Consider the following 21,954-nt stretch of genomic DNA (forward strand, 5'->3'; position numbering starts at 1 on the left):
TTATTAATACAAATTCACTCTTTAAATTTGTGGAGTTTTCTATTTCTGTTATTATTTGTGTACTGTTGGTTGCTTCAATTCCCATTCAATACTGAAAATATTACCTTATCGCGCCGGTGTATACATTCATCCTGCGGTTCATATACATATACATAGACATATACGTATACGTTTTGTTGTGGCCAAGGATAATGGTCATTCATTTATGGCAACATTTTTCGAATGGCAGCACCTGTGCCGCAATACACGTCCAACTCCCACATTGGTCACTTGAACGTTTTTCCAATATAACTAAGTATGAGAAGCGACTCTAACGTTCCCTTACAACAACAACAGTGTGTTGTTGTTCTTGTTGTGGGCACACATTGTCAACGTCCTCGCCAATGTCGAAAAAAAAAAAACAGTCGACGTCTCCGTCTCCATCTCCGTGTCCGCTTCTGCTGTCGTTATTCAAGTGGTGTTGCTCCTGTTCCTTCCCCGTAGTCCAATACGGCGTTGTCGTTTTTATCTACGCCGTGCACTTCGTTGCCGCCGTCACAGTCACACTTCGCCATATCTGGCCGATGCCTCTGACAACGACGACGACCAACGAACAGAAAACGAAATTCCGCATTGTTGTCTGTGTCTGCCTGGTTCAAGTTCTCAGGTTCCGATTCTGGTTCAGTCATGAAGTAATGCTGCTCGGGTTAGCATCATCAAACCCGGAGAGCGAGCGACAAAGAATTGAGCGACACGTTGTCGCCTTATCGTTTAGCCGGAATATATCGCAACGAAAGTTAACCGTCCTTTTGCCAATCAAGGAGCCAACAAAACCGGCGGCAACAGTTTTTTGTGTGTCTGTGTGTGTGTGTGCTTTTCATCCTACTTCTGTCGTCCCTTTTCTACTCCTTCTACTCCATCAATCGAGCTCTCGATGCATACACAAAATTGTCAAAATTAGAAGCCGTTCAATTCAATTTGTTGCTTTTACCACCATCGGTTCCGTAGTCGTTGCCGTTGCCGTTGTCATCGTCAGCCTTCTCGTTCGTTAAGTGTTTTCTTTGCCTTTGCCTTCACTTCATTTCACTTTTTTTTTGTTTCTAATGGTTGCCAATCATGTAAAATTGTTGCTCCATTATCAACAACAACAACTACAGAAGCAACAGCAACACAAGCAACTATAGCAAACAGTTGAAACAACACCAACAGCTACGTCGATTGCAGGAAATTAAAAAAAGAACCGCTTCAAAATGATGGATTGGGGCATTAGACGTAAGTTGGCCCATATTTTATTATTGTCTAACGAGCAATAAAACCACGAAAATGCTGCTCGATTACCACCACAATAATGCCCAAAAGTATGCTATTGAAATGCCCAAAACCCCTTGAAACTACTCTCACTCTACTGTTAGTAATTCACGAACTTTTAAAACCATTGAAGTTTTGGCAGTTAAATATTTCTATAAATGTTGAGCACAAGCGATTATGAGAAAATTGGTTCGATTCTGTTTTCCATTTTCTTTTAAAGTGTTAATCAACTTAATTACCTAAAAGTCTATTTCTATATTTTAAACAATATTTGTTTAAATAACTCAATTAAAGTGCAAATAAAATTCCAATTTATGTTAATCATATTTAATTATACCTGAGCAATCAAAAAAGATTTATAGTCTCGACTTTTATTTGAAATACGTTCTTTTTAATAACTTGATATGGTTTGGATAAAAGTAATTAGAGTTTTTGTTAAAACATGAATTATACTTATAATTTGATTTTATTTTGAATGAATACCGAAACTTGCATTTAATTTCGGATTAATTTACATTTTATCTAATCTAATCACGATGTGACCCCAGAATGCTAATTATCCATATATATTACAAATGATTTTTTGTATCATAATGTTCATTTTCTTTTATTTCCCGTTGACGTAAATAAAAGTAAATTACATGTATTTGTTATTGTATTACTTGAGAACTCCAACGACATTTTTAATTTATCAATATCCATCTATACTTTTCTATATTAATTTCCTCAATCTAATAGGCGTTTATGGCCAAATGTCGTGCTGTATAGTAGATACTTACGCCTAAATTCATTTATTATTCACATGTTCTCTGACCACTCGCCACGGCTCACTGATTGTCCTAAATGTCCTGTATCGTTTTGTCCTGTAGACATTTCGTTGGTAAAAATTAACGCTACATTTGTTTCCAACGAAACCGAATCTGATGAGGTGGAGAGAGGACAGATTGTCGACGAGCTACATACAATGAAAGAAAAAAGGTCATGCCTAATGAAGCTCAAAAGGCTTCGACTTTGTCCTGCCGATGGGGACTTTGAAACGTGGCTGCTCATAAATAAGTGTGACACGTCGTTCTTCTGCTCTCTCAAGGGAGGGACCCTCCCAATCCCTCCGTCTCTCTAGCTGTCTCATAAAGTTTGCAAAATTTTCCTAAACTACTCGTACCATCTATTCGCAACTTTTGGAATGTACAAGGGAGCCAATGGGGCTTCCCTTCTTCACGATGTTTTCTGAAGCCTGCGAAGTGCAGTTTTAAAGCAAAGCCCCCTTTGCGTACGCTCTTGAAGGTCATCCAGCTGAGCTCCTTCTCTCAACTGCATTTAGGAATTTCATAGAGACGTAGATGAAGCCAACTGAAAAAGAAATTAGGCTAACTGTTTTGCTGCTGTTGTCCTAGTTTCCCTCTCCAACTGCAGGGAAGAATGTTTGCTAAACATTTGAAGGTTTAAATTTTGCAGCATTAAGAGAGCTACAAACAAAGATATAGATTTGAATACCCGTTTTATATTAAATAAAACAAAATTAGTTGCTTAAGCTATTCAGGATTAGTTTGATAAACCGAAAAAATGTTAATTGAAAATCAGTAATTAAATTTTTAATTGGAAAATAGTTCCATCAGGCATGAAGAAATTGCGTAATACGTGATTAGGCATAAATTTCATTAATTGGTTTCTCTGCTTTAATGGTGAAAATTATATTAAATTGTTTTGAAATTTGCATAGCTAGCTGAGTTACACAGCCGTCTTGTTGGACAGCAATTGGTCTAGGATTCTCAATCAACAATTGGAATCAATCATCAACCGATGATGGAGGCGTCTGGTGGCTGTCAGAGGCATAGGAAACATCATCATTGTTATCATGATGTGTTGTGCTGCTTCTGAATTGCCTTTCAAATTTGTTGCCCGACACTTGGCACACAAAGAACGAATGAGATAGAGACAAAGCAACAGACAACCAGGCATAAAGTCAGATAGACTAGACCAAGCTCAAGACCAGACCCCAGAGGTAGCCCAAAGGCAATTGCCAAAACAAAAATGACTAAACGAAATTGTCACACAAGGAGACAGAGTAAAGTTAGAGCTTCCAGGCTTTCTCCATATCAATGTCAATTTTTGTACTGAGTGTGTGTGTGTGTGTGTGATGGTAGAAGGAAAAGTTTTCTACTACAAGTAAAGGGGTCGACTTTTAGATACGCTTGATATACCTTGCCTCTGTAGATGCTGAAAGTTAATAATGCAGAAATCTTGAATACTATCTTTAATAAAATCAACTTTCTATCTCAAGAAGAAGTCCAATAATAGATACTTAATCTTGGAATCCAATGTATACAGGGTACAATTTAGGCTAAACATTCAGAACGCACATGGCACATAGGAAGTAAATCTGAAAGTAAAAATGATGGGAAGAAGGTAAACTGAAGTCTCCTCCTGTCTGGAGGAGGTTCTCTGCATGCAAATGTTATCCTGCCCTGCCAGACGTAAAGGCAGCCGCAGCAGCAGTTGATAAATGTATTAACCTCATTCCTCATTTCTGCTCTGAGAAATTGAATTATTTAGTTTTGTGATTTTGCTTCGGCTCCGTCTCCAGCTCACAGACTGGGTTGGGATTTCACTAAAAGGAAATTGCCTATTTATTTATGATGCCAAAAGCCGCTTAAATCATGAGACTAAAAACGGAAATTAATGTCAAATACTTAATTTTCTCATCTATCATATTTAAAATGCTCTTATCTGAACCCAGAGAGAGATTTTGCACCTTTTGTAGTGCGAGAACGAGAACTTTGCGGAAACTTGTTTTAATTAACATAATTGCAGAAAAATCTGTGTGCAACCCCTACTAATAAACTAGTTTTATCTTTTGTCGATCCCTGATCATTGCAGCGCCCTTTGCTATGCAACAATAACATGCATTTATTTTTAAATTTATTTCGCTAACAATTCTCAAATGGTTGTAGCATTTTTTGCTTAAGGTTCGTCTGCATGCCATCACTCTATCTTCCTTGTCTTGGGGAGCAGAAATGTTCAATGAACGTATAGTGAGGACATTGCTGCTGACACCAAAGATACAAATTTAACCCCCGTTCGTTGGTTATACAAGCCAAACGATCGGAATTTTTGGAAAAGGCTCCCTTACTTTATAGGGAGCCGTCTATTAAATGCATGTGACATATCAGAAAAGTAAAGGAATGCAACCAAAAGGTGTCCTTAGAAGAGAGCTTATTACAAGACGACTGTAAAGGCTAAGTTAAGAGGTCTGTTTTCCATTCAGTTTACATTTAATAGCCCATAATTCTGGTTTAGTTTGGATTCATTGTTGGGGTTTTCCTATACACATGTGAGTACTAATACCAATGTGGCAAATACATACATATGCAAGTTGATCCCTCTGTCCTATAAAGCAGTCGTCGACTCTGTGCAATGCGATGCGTTGCGTTGCTCGTTACGCCGAAAAGTAGCTTCAAGAATATCTTATGTTTTTATTGTTGTGCTTTCACACAGATATACACACACACACACACACACACACACACACACACACACACACGCATACACATACACACTTACGAAGATATGTATCCTTTTGTCTTCTTCATTTTGTTTTTATGTCTTTCAACGTCTTCGAATTCGGTTTTGGTTGGCTTGACATGGTCGTGGGGCATATTGATTACCTCAAAGCACTGTCAAGAAAGAGAAGGGAACGGGGGTGCCCCGAAACTGATGATGCTCTCGATTTAGGAGTGGATTTATGTGGGTAATAAGTAAATGATTGATAAGGCATTTGTGGCTTGTTGTTTATATTAAATGGTTATAAATACATAAAATGCAGGTAAAATTTCTTACGATAATTATCGATAAGCGAAAAATATATAAAACAAATATTTCTGTGATCGATTGGCACTATGTTTGTGTTAATAATGCAATCAGCAATGTCTGTAATTGACCATGATGATGGGTAAATTTTGATTTCTACTATGAAAACCTATTTATGATGATCTGAAAAGCTTTTAAGCTTATTCTTTCTCTCTTTTCTATCCTATCTTTTTGTAACTCACGAGTTCTCTGTGAAAAAATATTCCATATTTCGCCAAGTTTTCAATATTTGCTGAGAGAGAGCGTATCCGTTGGGTTCTGCTGGCTTGACCTGCACTTTGGGGGATATGATTTGAATGTATGTGTGTGGTTTGCTGTAAGAGTGTGTATGTGTGTTCGTGTGTGTGAATGAGTGTGTGTCATGCAAAGAGCCAAAAGCAAACGCACTTAAGCATACACTAACACAGGCAAATAAACGCACACATACAAGCTTAACAACTGAGACACTCACCCATTGAAAACATTGTAAACTAAATGTTGTTTTATACACTCGCGTACACACACACACACACAGTCATAATTTACTGTACCCTGGCCATATGTGTGTGTATGCTTGTGTGTGTGTGTGTGTGTATGAGTTTGCTCTTTCCTTTTTTGTTTTGTTTTGTTGGTTTATTCATTCATTCATTCATTCATTCACGCATTCAAAGTTCCCCATTGTCAGAACGAGCGTCAGAGCGAACGCCTTTGGCCGTATTGCTCATACGCTCCGTGTGCTCAGTCGTTCACTCAGTTATCCTTGCGCTGTGTCAACGAATTGTTGTGGGCGCCCACCAAAAACCAAAAAAAGAAGAAAGACCAAAAAACGATGAAAATTTACAATAAAAAAAATTAAGAAATAAAATATAATCATAACCAAGTGACAAGTGTCTGTTTGCCTGTTCACCATACGGTTAGTCAGCATAAAGTCAACAAAAAATGTAATGATAATATGAACAATTGCCGCAGTCGTTGCCGCCGAACACGTTGCGTTTTGCGGTTATCCGCTGGAAAGTGTCGATTTGGTTTTCCTTTGCAATTTATATTTAATTTAATTTCATTTATTGTTACTTTTTTTTTCGTTTCATTGTGCATGCTGTTGTCTGTCATATTTTGATTTCAATTTCATATACATATATGAATATTTTTGCCTGCAATAGCCAATGCACCATTCAACCCCCCCCCACACTTCCCTTTGAGCCAGCGTAAATTGAATTTTCACATGCTTTTCCAAGTTGTGCGTTTTTGTTTTGTGTTCTTGGCCGTGGTACTGTCATGGCTCATAACATCGACCATCCAGCCAACAGCTAGCTAAAAGGCAAGCCGAGAGTGCGCCAGAACCATTAATTTTAGAAAGTCATATAAAATAAATAACAAAAAAAAAAGAAGTAAAAGGAAAAAAAATTAGAACCGAAACAACAGAGAAATGTGTAATTTTTTATTTCGTCCGTGTTTCATGCCCTTTGTGTGTCCTGTCCCTAGCCACACAATAACCATTCAACCGGCCAAACAAACAAACAGACAAAAAATCAATAAATTTCAGGAGAAAAGAAGAAACTTAAACTTTTTTTTTTTGGCTTTACGTTGGGAGTTCAATTGTGATGAGGGCAAGCCACCGGTTGGTGGGTCAGTAGAGAACTCTGTCAATGGCAGACAGGCGGACAGACGGGACAACAAATTGCAATGCATAAAACCCATCGCAATATGGCCATAAAAAGACCACGAAATAGACGAATATTGACTGCTCTTTACAGAAGGCATCGAAATAAACTTCAATTTCTTAAAACTTTAGGGAACTTTAACAATTTTAAACTTGTTTCTCTCATTTCATTTAAATAATTAGATTGGTTTAAAAACTTTGATTTAAATCGTATTATTTAGATTTCACAAAGTGTTTGAAGAACTTAGTGTACTCGATTTTCATGAACCAGAAGTAGAGAATATAAAGCGAAGAGAAGAATCCAAAAAATCCAATCATATTTCACTTGTTCCATGGGTTATCTCAGCCGCATTTTGCCGCAAAGCAAAGCAATTGCTAACGCAATTTTTCTCATGCCACTAACTCTTCTTCTTCCTCGTGGCCTTATCATCTCTTGCGCGCTCGCGTGTGTGTGTGTGTCTGTTTGTGTGGTGGTGTGTGGGGTTGTAGCCAATTATATATTTTTTATTGTCTTTTGTGTTGCCAAATTGTCTAGAACAAAAATGTTGATAGCCGCTTTGGGCAAGCGGCACTTGAGTCTCTTGTTTGGCTCTTTGCTTGGCTGAAATGGCATCCCCATAGATAAAGGCATTTGCTTTAACGGCTTATATCAATATTGAATTTATATTAAATGAACTGATGAAAACTTCTAAAATACATATATCCAACGATATTTGCTAAAAAAAATGAGCGATTAATGATAAACTCTAAGTTTTCTAAGCTCCTGCACATAATTAATTATCACTCAATGATTATAACATTTGAAAACATATGTTTCACACATGCTAATGGCCAGCTTTTGGGATTAAACCTTTTTGTAGTGTATTTTCTATATGCTCATCAGTTTCAAAAGCCATGCTTTTTTTTTTTTTTTTATTCTAATAACATTTTGTCGACAATTGCAAAGGAATTTGCTTGTTTTGCTGGAGGGCTTACCACAAGGATTTAACTTTTACTGAGTTGCCAGTTGGTTTGGGCAGCATCAGAAACTTGTCTCATTAAATTTTCATTGTTTTAATTTGCACACAATGTGAGCACATTTTGAAAAGTTTTTTTTTGGCCCAGTTTCTCTACAAGCAATCTGTGTCTTTGTGGAATGCGAAATGAAAGTGAAATGCATTGCTGGGTTTTGGGTTTTCCTATAACAGTCAAATTCTTGCCACGTTTTACGACTAATTTGGCTAATTTAAAAGCCACTAGGCCTGGGCACTAAAGGAGCACAGGATGTGCGACTGCTAAAAATCAATCTCAGTCAATTAGAGGCCACAAAACAAAAGATTCTCTATGTTGTAGAAAATGCCGTATTGTTTAAGGCCGGCAGCGGCTGGAGGAGAGTTGTAAAAGTTTTCTCTCTTTTTGCTTGTTTTCAAATTACTTTTAATTAAATTGCCAAAAGTTTTCGGTGGGCGAACAAAGCTAGAGACTAATTAAAAAACCTAAAGACTGATGGCTTTAATTTGATTAACATTTATATTTACTTAAAGGGAGTTTGTAATTAAAGTAACTATAATTTAAGAGACTGAGTTATTGACATAGATACCTTAATAGTTGAGCTTTGGTTAATTGTTTGAGGAGTTTGTTTAATTTAAAAGTAATTCAAGTCTAGGAAATTGATTTCTATATTTTTTTTTGTTACATTTTTAACTTTTTCATTGCCTATTTTAGGGGACGACTCGGCAGTCGTATTCTTGCATTTAGCTCTTAAAGCTCGACTTGATTTATAGCCTATTTATGCCTTGGCATGTCCTTCCTTGAGTTGCTTCGCCCGCCATTAGAGCAAATGCTTGTCTAATAAAAATTAATGTATCCAAAGCTCTGGTAGCCATTTCCATGCACACCCACACACACACGCCCATACAGAGACAGAGAAAGAGCGGCGTGGACACCGGTGATGTCTGGCCACATAACAGTAGGATACCTGAGAGTTTCAATGGGTGGACTGCACCATGTTAAAGCCTCTTACATTCCCTTTTTTCACTCTACCAGTTTCCTTTTCTCTCTATCTCTCTTTCTCTGTGTGTCTCTGTGACGCTTTATGCACTTAACTCGTTATGCAATTTTCTCGTTGCATTGTTCTGTCTCTCTCTCATAGTGTGTGTGTGTTTTTTTTTTTTTATTTCCTTGCCGTTTTCCTCTGTTGCCAATTTATGCGCACTTATGCACGTGCCAGTGCAATGAAATAAAGGAAAACCCCAACACACACACACACACACACACTCACGCACAGTTCGTCCTAGTTGTTGGCCCAAATCAATTTCATGGCTACTGGCCCTTTTCTCTTGACATTGTCAACATTCTAGTTGGATGTTGGAAGAATTAAAATGTTCTTTTTTTATTTTTTGCTTCTGCACTTTATCAATTGTGTCCTGTCAGTTAGTTTGTTGGTCGACGCTTTCACTAGAAAAGTCAATTGTCAAGAACAAATGTTGTTTACTTCTTTCATTTTATTTAATTTAAATTGAATGGTGGCCAACAAACCTTTGACTTGCTTCTTATTCCACGCTTTTTCACTCTATGTCTTGCTCTTCAGTCCAACTGTTCGATTTCTTGATTGATTTACAATTGCTGTTAGATGTTGTCCATGAGCTAAAGCCATAAATTACGCAAGTAAGTCGTAAGAGCTGACACATGAACCCATAACAATTGGCTTTAGTCAATGTCTGACAAGTGGAATAGGTGTATGAATTATTTATTCAATGAATTAATAATATTAAAACGTTGGCCAAAGGTGATTTCACTTGGGTTATCCTTTGCTATCGCCTCTGAGACATGAAAAAGAGATCCCTGACCTTTCTTCTATTCATCTTCTCGACATTTACTTTTTGTGTGTATTTTTCCTGTCAACTTATAAATTATTGGCTCAGATTTCTGTATTTTTGTTCCTGAACTTGTTTAGTTTTCAGTAGAAAGAATCCCCTTTCCAGGAAGTGAATTTCGAATATATTTCTTACTTAATTTACTTATTAACTTTAAGTTTTATATTCCACATTCAGTAGTTGGCTTCGTTTTCTCTTACATTTTAATTTCATTTTTCCTGGTTGTTCTTTTCTTTATTTTGTCAAAGTTTTCCATTTGTCCTTTGAGTTGTGGATTTTTTCTTGTTTTCCGGCGTAGCATTCGAAAAAAGAACAACACAAAACAGAAAGAACAGAAAAGTTCTCAACAAATTTTTCTCAACGAAAAAGCAAACAATGAAGAAAACAAACCAGCTACAACGCCAACATGATGCTGCCCAAAAATCTATATAAGCCACATACACATACGAAATACATAGACCTACATATGTATGTGTGTATGTGTAGACTCCTACATAAATGTACAATGACCAACTCTGTATGAAGAACAAACAAAACTTCGAAACAAATGTGGTTCTTTTGGTTTCGTAGAAAAGGTATAGAAATATTCTATATTTCCAGTTTCTTGTTTCACATTGTTGTTTTCACTTTTGTGAAATTATTTCCCCTGTGTAAATTTAAGACACTTTTCACCAATCCCTCTTCAACGCTTCCCCTCCTCAACTCACCTTTTGTTGTAGCCAATGTCATTTTTGGTTTTAACATTGCATAACATTCAATGTGGTGCCACAAACTTCAAGCCACATGCCTTATTTAGCCCGCAAGCATTTTGATTATTTACCACATATCCAAAGAAACACAGAGCTGAGATCTCAAGCAGAAGGGGCTAGTAAGTGCGAATTATAAATGAAAGCTTACTACACTTAAAAAAAAGAGGAAAATACAAATAGCAAAACATTTAAATACCTATTAAGTAGGTAGTCATAATCAAGGTTAATTAAATGTGCGTACATTTCATTTAATGGTTTTAGTATATCCATTTTATTAACTTTATGTTATTTGTAGTTAAGCAAAATATATCAGAACTTCTCAATTGAAAATTGAATTAATTTTATTCGTCTAAAAGTTAGTTGTTTATTACCCTACAGATCTAAGCAGTTTGTAACAATATCAAAAATGATTGTATTCTGTGAGTTAACAAGTTTTTATTTTCTTCAGTGTTTCTTGTTGGATGTTGCAATTTCCCCAAAAGATGTTAGTTTGTTTGGATGTGGACGCGAAAGATGGGAGAGCGGGAAATAGTGGTAGGGAGATGATGCAGGAGTGCAGCACCAAACATAGCATACACAGATGGTGGGGCATAACTCGGTGGGAATCCGCCATCATATTTTGCATGCTTCGTTAAACATTCTGTACACAATATATACTAACAAAAGCAAAATTGGAACCAAACAGTGCCAGAAGCCATGCATATGAAAGCAACATCTATAGAAGATATATACACACACACACACACATACATACATATGTATACAAATATAGTATATGTTGTAGATTTTGATTGTTTTGGGTGTGTCGAGGACTGCAAAACTGCAAAATATCTATTTAAATTTCTAAACTTTGCAGTCAAAGCCACATTTTGCCCCATTGTTCCATTCTTACCACTCTTCTCGTCTTTCTTGGCTCTATGTTGTCTCTTTCTCTATCAATGATTTGGAATCCAGTCGCATTGAATGTTTTGCTTATAACTGAAACTGAAATTGATGATGCAGACAGAATTTCGATTATGTTTTCGTCTATCAACTTATTGCAACTCGATTCGATTTGAGATGTCAGAATTGACTAGAGCTAAGTACAGTGATTACTGTACACAGTGTATATGCATTATATTAACTAAATTACTATTTTTAGTATATTGATAAAGACTTAAGCTTTCGTTTTTATTTAGTTTCTAGTTGTTAAAGAGGTTACCTTCTAATTATTGCATAATCCCGTTAATAAACATCTCTTAAACAGTTGATAATTAATAACCTATGTATTCCTCTAATTGTGGAGATCACTGTACTTTTATAACAATCGCAAAACTGTCATTATATTTGCATATGTGAATTTGGTTTGATTATTTTTTGTTGTATTTTTCATTGCAACACAATAGTCAAAGGGAGAACATTGTGGCATTTTGGACAGTTTAGTCAAATATATAATGAATTTTGGTATAAATTTGATGATAAATTAAATTTTGTAACATTTTTAAATTTTTGTAATGTTTTTTCTAGGCTCCATTATGTTTCATGTGCGGCGTCGGCCGGCGGATTCACAGCCCAGGAGACGTAAGAAAAAGCCCTTGGGCACATCGAATGGGGCCAATCATATGTCCGGTGATCGTGAGGGACCTGTCTTGGTTGAAGTGACACACAGCGGCGATGGTGGACGACGCATCAAGCTGGGCAGCGATCCTGTTGAGGTTGGTTCGGCCAACACGAATTGCCTGCAACTCTTTGGACCATCCATACAGCCGCGGCATTGCCTCATCTCACTGCATGAGGGGGTCTGCACGGTGACGCCTCTGCACACGGATGCTCTGACATTTGTGAATGGCCATCATATAAGTCAACCGACCATTTTGCATGTAAGTGAATAATAAAATATATACAAAACTTTTGTTCTCTGCCCATGACCGACCTTCATGAGTTGTTTTTTGTCTGTGTAATATTATCATCGTCGTCATCATCATCATCATCATCATTATCAACGTCCTCATGATTATCAACTAATTACATACAATTTAGGTTAATTAGATTAATAGAGTACTGGGAAAAGAGCTATGTACGAAAAAGGCAAAAGTTTTTTCACTGACCTTGGCCCTATTCAGCCCATATAAGACCAATGCGTTCGCCTGCAGACTTAACCAGCTTTCGGAGTTGCCCTCTGACATTCTCCGGCAGATTTGTTAGTGCCCCACGGGTTGGACCACAAAACTTTCCTGTGCAGGCAATCAAGTTTTATGAAATAAATTCGTGAAAGTATAAAACAAAATTTCCTTCCTGCAAATTAAGTTTCTCTCAAATTGCAGTTTTTCAATTTAAACTCTTCAAAACCAAAACATTTGAAATATGTTAGTCCATTTAATTTCCACTTTTCCAATTACATTAAAATGTTTTTGTTGTATCTTTTGTTTTACAGTTTTTCAATATCTATTTTACATTTTCAAGTTCACCATCAACTTCCGTTTGAGTAATTTTTTTTTCAGTAGATATAAAATTTGAATTTATTCCACTCCTCAAACCTTTTGACTAGTTGATTTATCTTTTGTTTTGACAACTTTTCACTAAACCAAACATGAAACAAAAACAAAAGTAAAACCAACATTGAACCCCGAACACAAACAAAAATAGCAAATGAATCAAGTTTATTTTTTGGCGTTCTCACGCATTAGCAAACTTTTGTTTTTTTTTTATTTTGTTTTTTTTTTCCTGACTTTCCGCTTGATGAATTCGAAACCAAATAAACAGAGAAAACTTAACATCAAACTGTCTCCAGAGACTCTCAACGCTCTTGACTCTCATCCAGAAGCGAAACAGACAGACAATGATAAATTTTTTGCGTAATTCACAAAATAAAGAAAGAAAAACAAAATTGCCTTTAGCCATGCATCGACATTTAGATATCCTTTACTGAATACATGAGTTCTCCATGAAAATGATTTATTAAACATTGATTTTATATAATAATATAATATATAATAACTCTGCTTTCTGGTATTCATTTAATATTCATTCACTATTCAATAATCATGGACAAAGATCATGTTTCATTTCGAAAACCTTGTATATACATTTTTGAAGAGATTTGTCAAATTGGATTAGTTTAAGTTTTGTGTAGAATGTTTGAAATTTGGTTTTTCAAAATTGCTGGGGAATGAATGTCTGGAGCACTTTGGGATGAGTTTAATGTACTTAATTTCTATACGGGGTATGAAAATGTACACATTGGATGTTAGGAAGGGTGGCTGCGGCTTCGGTTCAATAAACTCAAACAAATAAAATGCAAATCGAAGCCGAAAAAAAAGCTAATCAGCATTAGTCTGAACATTTTTCCAATCGAGATAGGGGCAAGAAAAAAGGGGGGCGTTTGCTCTTTCTATATAATGCTCTCTTTATAAATATATGTATAAACAAATATGTATGTATGTATGTGTACCTCTATATCTTTATCGATGCTGAAACGCCCCAAATTTCTTTGCTGACTCGCCTTAGTGCCCCACAATCTGTCATTCGGTTTACACACAACTCGAGTTTCCTGTTGCTGCTCTCATCCTACTCGGTGTGTTCTGTTCTTGTGGTTTTCACAGTGAATATATTTGTATATAGTTAAATACATATATGTTAAATACATACATATACATTTGCAATTACTTAACTTAATTACAATTTATTAAATCACTTAAGTGAATGCTTTTAAATGAATTTTTAATGTCATCAGAACCCGTCTCAACCTCAACATTAATTACATTTCATACGATGTGGTGTAACCTTTTCCCTTACCCTATTATTTTGTTTCCTTTTATTTATTCTACTTTTTGCTTGTGCTTTTCCCCTTTCCTTTTTGCAGAACGGTTCGGTTGTTATGTTTGGACGTGTGGCCTCATATCGCTTTCTGGACTCACCCACAGATGGTCGCTACAATTTGGCTCTCTCGCAATCCCAATTGGACTCGGCATGTCTTTACGAAAGGTAAGTGCAAGTGCAGGTCAACAACGGTAGCTGAATTGGGTGAAATAAGTCAATAAAGTTAAAAAGGAATGTTTGTGCACTTTAAATAAGAAAAATACTTAGCACAAAAAAGGGGTTAAATATAGAATAGAATTCTATTATTATTTACCTACTTGTTAAAAAGCAAAAAAAGAAACTAAGGAAACATCTCAAATTAGGAGTTAAAGGATCCTTTATGTGGGTTTAAAGTTATGTTGACGAATTTATTTCCAACTGAGCCTCCTTAGGGCTTAAATTAATTTTGAAAACTGATATAATGCAAATAGGCCCAAGTCTAATTATTTTCATGGAATAGCAGCGAAATAAAAATAATATTCCACAGTTCTAGACGAACTTGAACCGTGTTGAAGACCTCTTATATAGTCACATATACATATATACATATGCAAATCTAGTCAGGTGTATTAACCAAGTCGAATGAGTAATCTTCCTTTGACATTGAAGTGGTGCACTTACCACTTGAAGCAGAATCAGAAGCACAGGACGAGAGCAGATATAAGCGAGGGGGGACAGGTGGGAGGTAGGAGTTGTGAGTTGACTAGGTGAGTTGGGGACTGTTATCATATTCTCTTTTTGCATACATAAAATGTGTGAGGATTGGCGGGGAGGGCTTTTTGATGTAAGGAAATTTAGCTTTGGAACGAAATAAATTTCATGAATTTAATGTTTTAATCTACATGGCTTAAATATTTGCATTTCATATTTATTTATATACATACATTTGTTTTGTTTTTATTTACACGCTTTTTTTTTTTGCCTCTTCGTGCCAATTTTTATTGTTGTTGTTGTTGTTATTATTGCTCTGTTCGTTACGTGTTGTTTGTTTTTATTGTTTATGTAAAAACATTAATCTCATGCACTCACCAAACCGAAACACACACCCAAAAAAAAAAAAAAAAAAAAACAACCATACAAAATAAATGCAAAAAACAATTTGCACAAAATATAATACACACACACACACACACACACACACTCAAACACACACAACATCTGTAGCCGCTCACCCACCTCGCCGGGTTCCTGGAATGATGAGGATGGAGCTTTGAGTTCGGTAAGTTCATGGAAATTTTAAAGATGGAACATGTTCCCTTCACAGCATTCATTTTCACAGACCCATAAAAGTGAATATGATCATCATCACCATCAGCAGCAACATCAGCAGCAGCAGCAACATCAACAGCAATCAGTATCATCAATGGCGAATCAATCATCTATAAGTGGTTTTCATCTCAGCAACGTCACCGAGCCACAGCAGCATCCATTGAATTCTCTACGAGATGTGGTAGACAGTAAGCATACTCAACAGGATCAGCAGGTGGGCTTGGGCAACAGTTCTTCCAATGCCTTTGATGGCCAGAGTCTCGAAGGCAATCTGGAGAATGAAACCAAATCTATATCGAGCATGAAATCAGGTGGTTCCAATAGTCAAGATAGGTAAGTCCCACCATCTTTAAAATCTATGATGTAACCATCTCAATGACAAATTAATGATATTCTAATTAGAAAATATTCCAGTATCAACAGGAAAATCAACACTCTTTCTCTTTCTCTCACTCTTTTACACAATTTTCTTCACACATTTTCACTCACTTACCAAGTCAAATGAAATGTTTTCTTACATTTTTTTTTTGTGTTCGCTCTTGTTCCTTTTTTGTTCCCATTTTAAATTTAAATTTTTATTTGCTTTAAATGTTTTTCTTTTTTTCTGTACGTATTTGTTAAATGTTTCCTAAGCGTATTACTAACATTAACATATTCGGTCCCCTTTGCTCTCTCCCTTAGATCCCCAAAAATGCCAGGCTCTGGCCTTTTAGCTGGCGCCGGAGGCGGTTCTGCCGGAGACGGCCAAGGACAGGAACCGATTTTGCCGGCTGTTTTGGAATTCCCCGAAACGCATCAGGAATTGTTTCTACGTCACATTATAAGCGAATTGGATGTGAATATTCCACATTTTAAATTGGCCCCAGTTTATTCACTTTACCTGTGTGCCAGGTTGGTTTTACCCCAAAATATACTAATTTTATTGTTTTAGAATTAAACATATCTAATGCCGGCATGCTGCTATTTTTTGTTGTTTTACTAAAAGTTAAGAAACAATAACTTCAATTTTTGAAATAACCCGTTTTGCATTCGAAATTAGAGAGCTTCATTCTAAATTATTTTCAATTAAGTGTCCACAAAAACAAAACTTTTGTACAATATACAAAAGGTTAACACATTTGTTCTAAAAGTTTAAAAACCTTAAGGCCTAAACTAGTGCCGAAATACAAAAGAAAACGAAGAACATCTTGCGACCTACAACTTTGAATTGAGTATCTTTAGTTTATTGGTATGTTTAATCTTGTTCAAGCTCTGTTATACTTAACAATCAATGATAAATGCATGCGCCTTATTACAAAAGACTACTACAAATTGTTTGGAATTGAATACCAAGGCTATGTTACCAAAGCATTGATTATGCTTTAACTGCTGCAACTTGACTTTAGCTCACCCTTAAACCCCTAAAGAGAAGCATGTGCCATTTAACCTACAATTACGATATCCATAGATTCTCGAGTTGCCAGTGCAAATTGAGTTTGATGTCCTGTGAGTCAGCTGAGAATGTTTCACCTTCTCCTTCAATTCCCCAAACTTGCTAGAGCATTTGTTGTTGGAGTAGCTCAAGCCAATACCAGCAATTCATTATCAATTATGATGATTTATCTTGGCTCCTGACCCAATTTGTGCGCTATTAATATTAATGCGAACTGACAGACACATACACACAAAGACGAGACAGAGACAAAGGCAGACACAGAGACAGGAAACGAGGTGTAAAGAAAACAGGAAATGGCAGTCGGCACGGAGATTATGTTGCTTTTGTTTTTTGTTTGACCAGGAACCAGAAAAAAAATCAATAAAAGCAACGGACAAAAAAGATAAAAAGGACGCTACTAAATTGTTTTCTCTTTTACAGATATCGCGCCTCCACTCATTACCGTCCAGAACTTCAACCCACGGAGCGTGCCCATAAGCTGACCATATTCTTGCATCATGTGGCCAATTTGGTTTACAGTGTGGTCCAAGAGCAATACACTGATCCCAGAATATTGGCATTTTGGATGGCAAACAGTTCGGAATTTTTGCACTTTCTTAAATCAGATCGGCACATCAGTGCGTTTAGTGTCCAGGCCCAAGAGGTTTTGGCCGAAGCCGTGCAAACGGCCTTCCGCAATTTGGTCAATTGCTTTCGCCTGGAATTGTCGCAGACCTTGAATCAATTTCTATCGGAGACCATAGATCATGATTCGGCTGCGGGATTAGTATTGACTGTTCTGGGTTCGGCTATGGCCCTTTTGAGACGTTGCCGCGTGAATGCCGCCCTGACCATCCAGTTATTCTCGCAACTTTTCCATTATATCAATGTCATATGTTTCAATACGGTGAGCGACCCCTTGAGGGTATATTTGTAAGTGAATCCTTTGCTAATTAGAATTCGGTTTCTTTTTTTAGATTGTGGCCAATTCGCATATGTGCACCGGAGATTGGGGCAAAGTTATGATCGAGCGTTTGCAACTGTTAGAACTCTGGGCGGAACGGCAAGGACTTGAATTGGCTGCCGATTGCCATTTGGCTAAGATAAACCAGTGCGCTCAGTTTCTTCAGGCGCCCAAATCATCTGTGGAGGAAATCCAACAATTGGCATGCTCATGCTTCCGTCTGAATTCCCTACAAATGGCCGCTTTGTTGCAGCAAGAGAAGATACCACGAAATCTAGTGGACACCGCGATTCGAATGGCTGAATCTGTGGCCGATGAACTAACGCGAGCCGATGGCCGAGAAGTGCGTCTCGAGGAGTCACCCGAGCTGCATTTGGCACTTTTATTGCCCGACGATGGCTTTAGCTGTGATGTTGTTCGTGGCATACCAACTGGCCTGGTAGATTTTCTCAATCCTCTGCAGCAGCAGGGCATGTGCCGATTGGCAGCGCAGCCCACATCAATTGGTCTTTGGACTGTCTACATGCATCAGTTTAATGTATGTTTTAGGAATTATTCCATAGTTTCATCTATATATTCTTCATAAATGCTTTCATTTTCTTTCAACAGGCGCGCAGCTCCAGCTCAATGTCCAATAAGTTACCCCAACCGGAATTACAATTGATTAAATTGCATAAGAATAGCAACGGCATGGGTCTATCAATTGTGGCGGCAAAAGGAGCTGGCCAAGAGCGTCTGGGCATCTATATTAAGAGTGTGGTGCCCGGCGGAGCAGCCGATGCCGATGGACGATTGCAGGCCGGAGATCAACTTCTACGAGTCGATGGTCAAAGTCTAATAGGCATTACACAAGAAAGGTAATGGAAATGATTAATAAACATCATCGTATCCGGATGCTAAGTTTGTGATTTTCATTTGCAGGGCTGCTGATTATTTGGTACGAACTGGTCCAGTAGTCAGTTTGGAAGTGGCCAAACAGGGTGCCATTTATCATGGCCTAGCCACGCTGCTTCAACAACCAAGTCCAGTTATTCAGCGTGGTGAGTAGGCGAAGCCAACGCTAATTCTTTGCCAGGTGTTTGGGTACAAGACTAAGAACTCACTCACACACATACATACTTATTCACTGACATATTCACACATATAGACACACACAGAGAGATACAATCATACACACACACTGATTAAAAGTTGTGTAAGCTAACAAAGTAACAAGTATAAACCCTCGATTCCCAATTCCCATTTAACATGCTAACCGCTAGAAGCTGCAATGAGCAACAACTTTCTGCAGCAACATCAGCAGCCACAACAACGTCGCCATTCATCGTATCAGCAACAGAATCGATATTACAATAATTCCATATCGGATGATAGTCTTAATCGCAGTCGTCGAGAATCCTTTGCCTGTATGCGGGCATCTTCGCCACCAGTGCGACGTTTGAGTGCCTCCTGTCTGCAGGAGGAACTCTGCGCCATGGGCCATCAGCTGCATATTGATCCACGCTATAGGGACACTAGACCCATAGCCAGATCGGCTAGCAGTCTATATTTATCGAATGAAAGACTAGGTGGTGGGGGTCCAAGTTCATCAACGAATTATTATCCATACCATCAGCAAACGGCAGCATCGTCTTCAATGGTTAATCAACACTTTAGTCCAATGAGACCTTTGCGTCATACACCGCCACCTTCCATCTATATAGAAGAATATCAAGATGAACCCAAATGCAACGAAGAGGAAGCAGTGGCCGGTTCAGCCGCACGATCTTCACAAGAGTCATTTAAAAGTTTTGCTGCCTACACCGAGGCTCACCAGCCTTTGAACGAAGAGGGCATTGCCTCGGTAGCTGATTCCGATGATATACCCTTTATAGATGATGAAGACGATGAGAAACCACCAATTCCGCCACCACCGCCAGCTATTGAATTAGCCAGCGTTTCTGGCTCACAAGTGAAACGTAGCGCTGCTGCTCATGGTAATGGTTATAGGAAAACAGTCAGCTTTGATCTTGAACAACCGACAACTAGTGGCAGTAAATTCGACCGCAAATATCATACACATGATGCCATTAGTAAGCTATCGGCGCCAGCTGTCACTTCGTCAACGGAATCGCTGAACGAACGCATGCCCCTGATACAAAAGATTCGACGGGAACTGAATAGTAAAAGATCAACAAACTCCGCCAGTTCGGCGGGCTATGGCTCTGGTGGCTCTGGGTCGAATAGTCAGCGATCGTCTAGTGAGTCCATTGAACGCATGCCCCTAATCCGCCATAACAACAACAGCAGCAACAACAATAATATCATTCAACGTCAACTAAATACTCAACGTTCCCATAAAAGGTCTCACCAAGTTCCTAATCTATGTGAAATTGAAAGTTCCTGCACTAATCTAATTAATCATGTAAATACAAGCACCCAAAATCGCACCGAACGAACTGAAATTGCTACCGATACCAAAATCATTCGTTCAACCCAACATCGCCCAGGACGCTCTTCCAGTCAAGTGAATCTCAGTTGTCCCCATGACCATCATCTACTGTTGCCACCCCTGGGCCAAGGAAAAGTTCGAGAAATGGCCAATTATTTTAATGCCAATCAGAGTTTCGCTTTTCCAATTGCCACTAGTAATGGCAGCAGCAGCAATAACAAGGCCAATAACCATAATAATAGTATGAAAAGTAAATCCAGATCCACCTCAGCTTTAAATCCCAAAAACGATTCTAGGCTTAGTCACAATGAACAGGGTCACATACTTAAACAGTTGAAGGAATGGAGTCTATTTGGTAGTTCGGGCAAGGATTTTGATATTAAATTGCCTAGAGAAAAACAGAATACGAGTAGCTGTGATTGTCCTTGCTGTGGGCATTGTAGGGGCAATAAACAACAGTCAGAACAAATACAGCAGGAAGAAAAGCCTACAGCCAACGCCTCCAGCTTTAAATGCTATGACAGCTGTCAGGATGTGGAAGAGGACGAACAACAGACACAACAGCAGGAACTCTCTCGCCATGTAACCTGCCGACGCAGTGTCATGTGCAGCAATCGTCAAGTTGCCAGTGTGAGGCAAATGAAACGCCAACAGCAACAACACCAACAACAGAGACAGCAGCAAGGACCACATCATGGTCATCTTCATACCCTCCATCATCATCATCATCATCATCAACACCATCGTCATCGTCGCTCCTGCCAAGCACCTCCACCTCCTTCCTCACCACCCTCGACAGCCAAATTGCTGTTGTTGTCACTGGCCAACAAGGAGGATAGTGCCGGCTGCTGCCAGCAAGATGCATCAGCGACAACATATGATTACTCCGATGTTGAATCTTCTTCCTGCGATGGAGGTGCCGGAGGCGGGGACGATTCCGCTTTGGCCTGCTGTTGTTCGCACTGTTGTGATGGTGATGATGCACTCGAAATGCCTGCTAATAGAATTGATGAAGTTGATAATGGACTGGCAATGGCAGCAAAGTGCTCGACTTCAGCCCACACTCTTCAGCCTTCATCTTCGTCTCCTCCACCACAGAGTTGACTACCTAAATGTGCTGCACCAAGGTTCTCGTTGTTGTAATAATTTATAGGCTTGTTTAATTGATTCTTAGTTCACCTTGGAGTTTTTTTTTTTTGGAATTGTAACTTTTTGTTTTCCATTTTGTTAGTTAGAGTAGAGTTTTCATTTCATTAAAGGTTTCTAATATAAAAGAATAATGTTGAGTTGACAAAGGATAATTTTATTAGATAGTCATTATTTAGAACATTGTTTTAGTGGTCAGTTTTAATTTGATTTCCTTTAAATTAAAGTTCCTTTTTTTCCATATTTTTACATAGTTGATTTAGCAAGTCATCAGTTAAAGTTTTAAATAAATTTTACTTGTACATTTTGTTAGTAAATTGGATTTTAATCGATTGACCGACCGACCGCTTGTCTGTTGAAGGTTTTCATTTTTATTTTATTGGCTATTGTTTTGGTCATTTTGTTTTCATTATTGTTGTTGTTGCAGCATTTTAAAATGTAATTGAATTACCAACTAAAAATTACAATTGGCTTTTGTTGTACAAAAATCTCCATG

General features: G+C 37.8%; 1 protein-coding gene and 1 non-coding gene across 3 annotated transcripts in view; both read left to right on the forward strand.

Annotated features, from left to right (window-relative positions):
- Positions 1-21,954, forward strand: part of cno (adherens junction formation factor afadin) — a 44,642-nt gene that overhangs the window by 18,315 nt on the left and 4,373 nt on the right. Inside the window, exons 7-16 of one of the 2 annotated variants that reach the window (XM_068301750.1) lie at positions 11,904-12,256; positions 14,239-14,360; positions 15,399-15,453; positions 15,514-15,836; positions 16,185-16,394; positions 17,359-17,824; positions 17,895-18,419; positions 18,491-18,738; positions 18,803-18,921; positions 19,144-21,439. In XM_068301750.1, coding sequence (XP_068157851.1) covers positions 11,904-12,256; positions 14,239-14,360; positions 15,399-15,453; positions 15,514-15,836; positions 16,185-16,394; positions 17,359-17,824; positions 17,895-18,419; positions 18,491-18,738; positions 18,803-18,921; positions 19,144-21,416 — 4,694 coding nt within the window. In that variant the 3' untranslated portion in view covers positions 21,417-21,439. The remainder of the gene's footprint in view (positions 1-11,903; positions 12,257-14,238; positions 14,361-15,398; positions 15,454-15,513; positions 15,837-16,184; positions 16,395-17,358; positions 17,825-17,894; positions 18,420-18,490; positions 18,739-18,802; positions 18,922-19,143; positions 21,440-21,954) is intronic. The other variant, XR_011033638.1, reaches the window with a different exon arrangement.
- On the forward strand, positions 4,277-4,406 carry LOC137586003 (U4atac minor spliceosomal RNA). Its single transcript, XR_011033664.1, has one exon. It is a non-coding gene; the product is annotated as a U4atac minor spliceosomal RNA (small nuclear RNA).

The sequence above is a fragment of the Drosophila tropicalis genome, unplaced genomic scaffold, assembly GCF_018151085.1.
Source record: "Drosophila tropicalis isolate 14030-0801.00 unplaced genomic scaffold, ASM1815108v1 contig_878, whole genome shotgun sequence".
Taxonomy (NCBI): Eukaryota; Metazoa; Arthropoda; class Insecta; order Diptera; family Drosophilidae; genus Drosophila; species Drosophila tropicalis.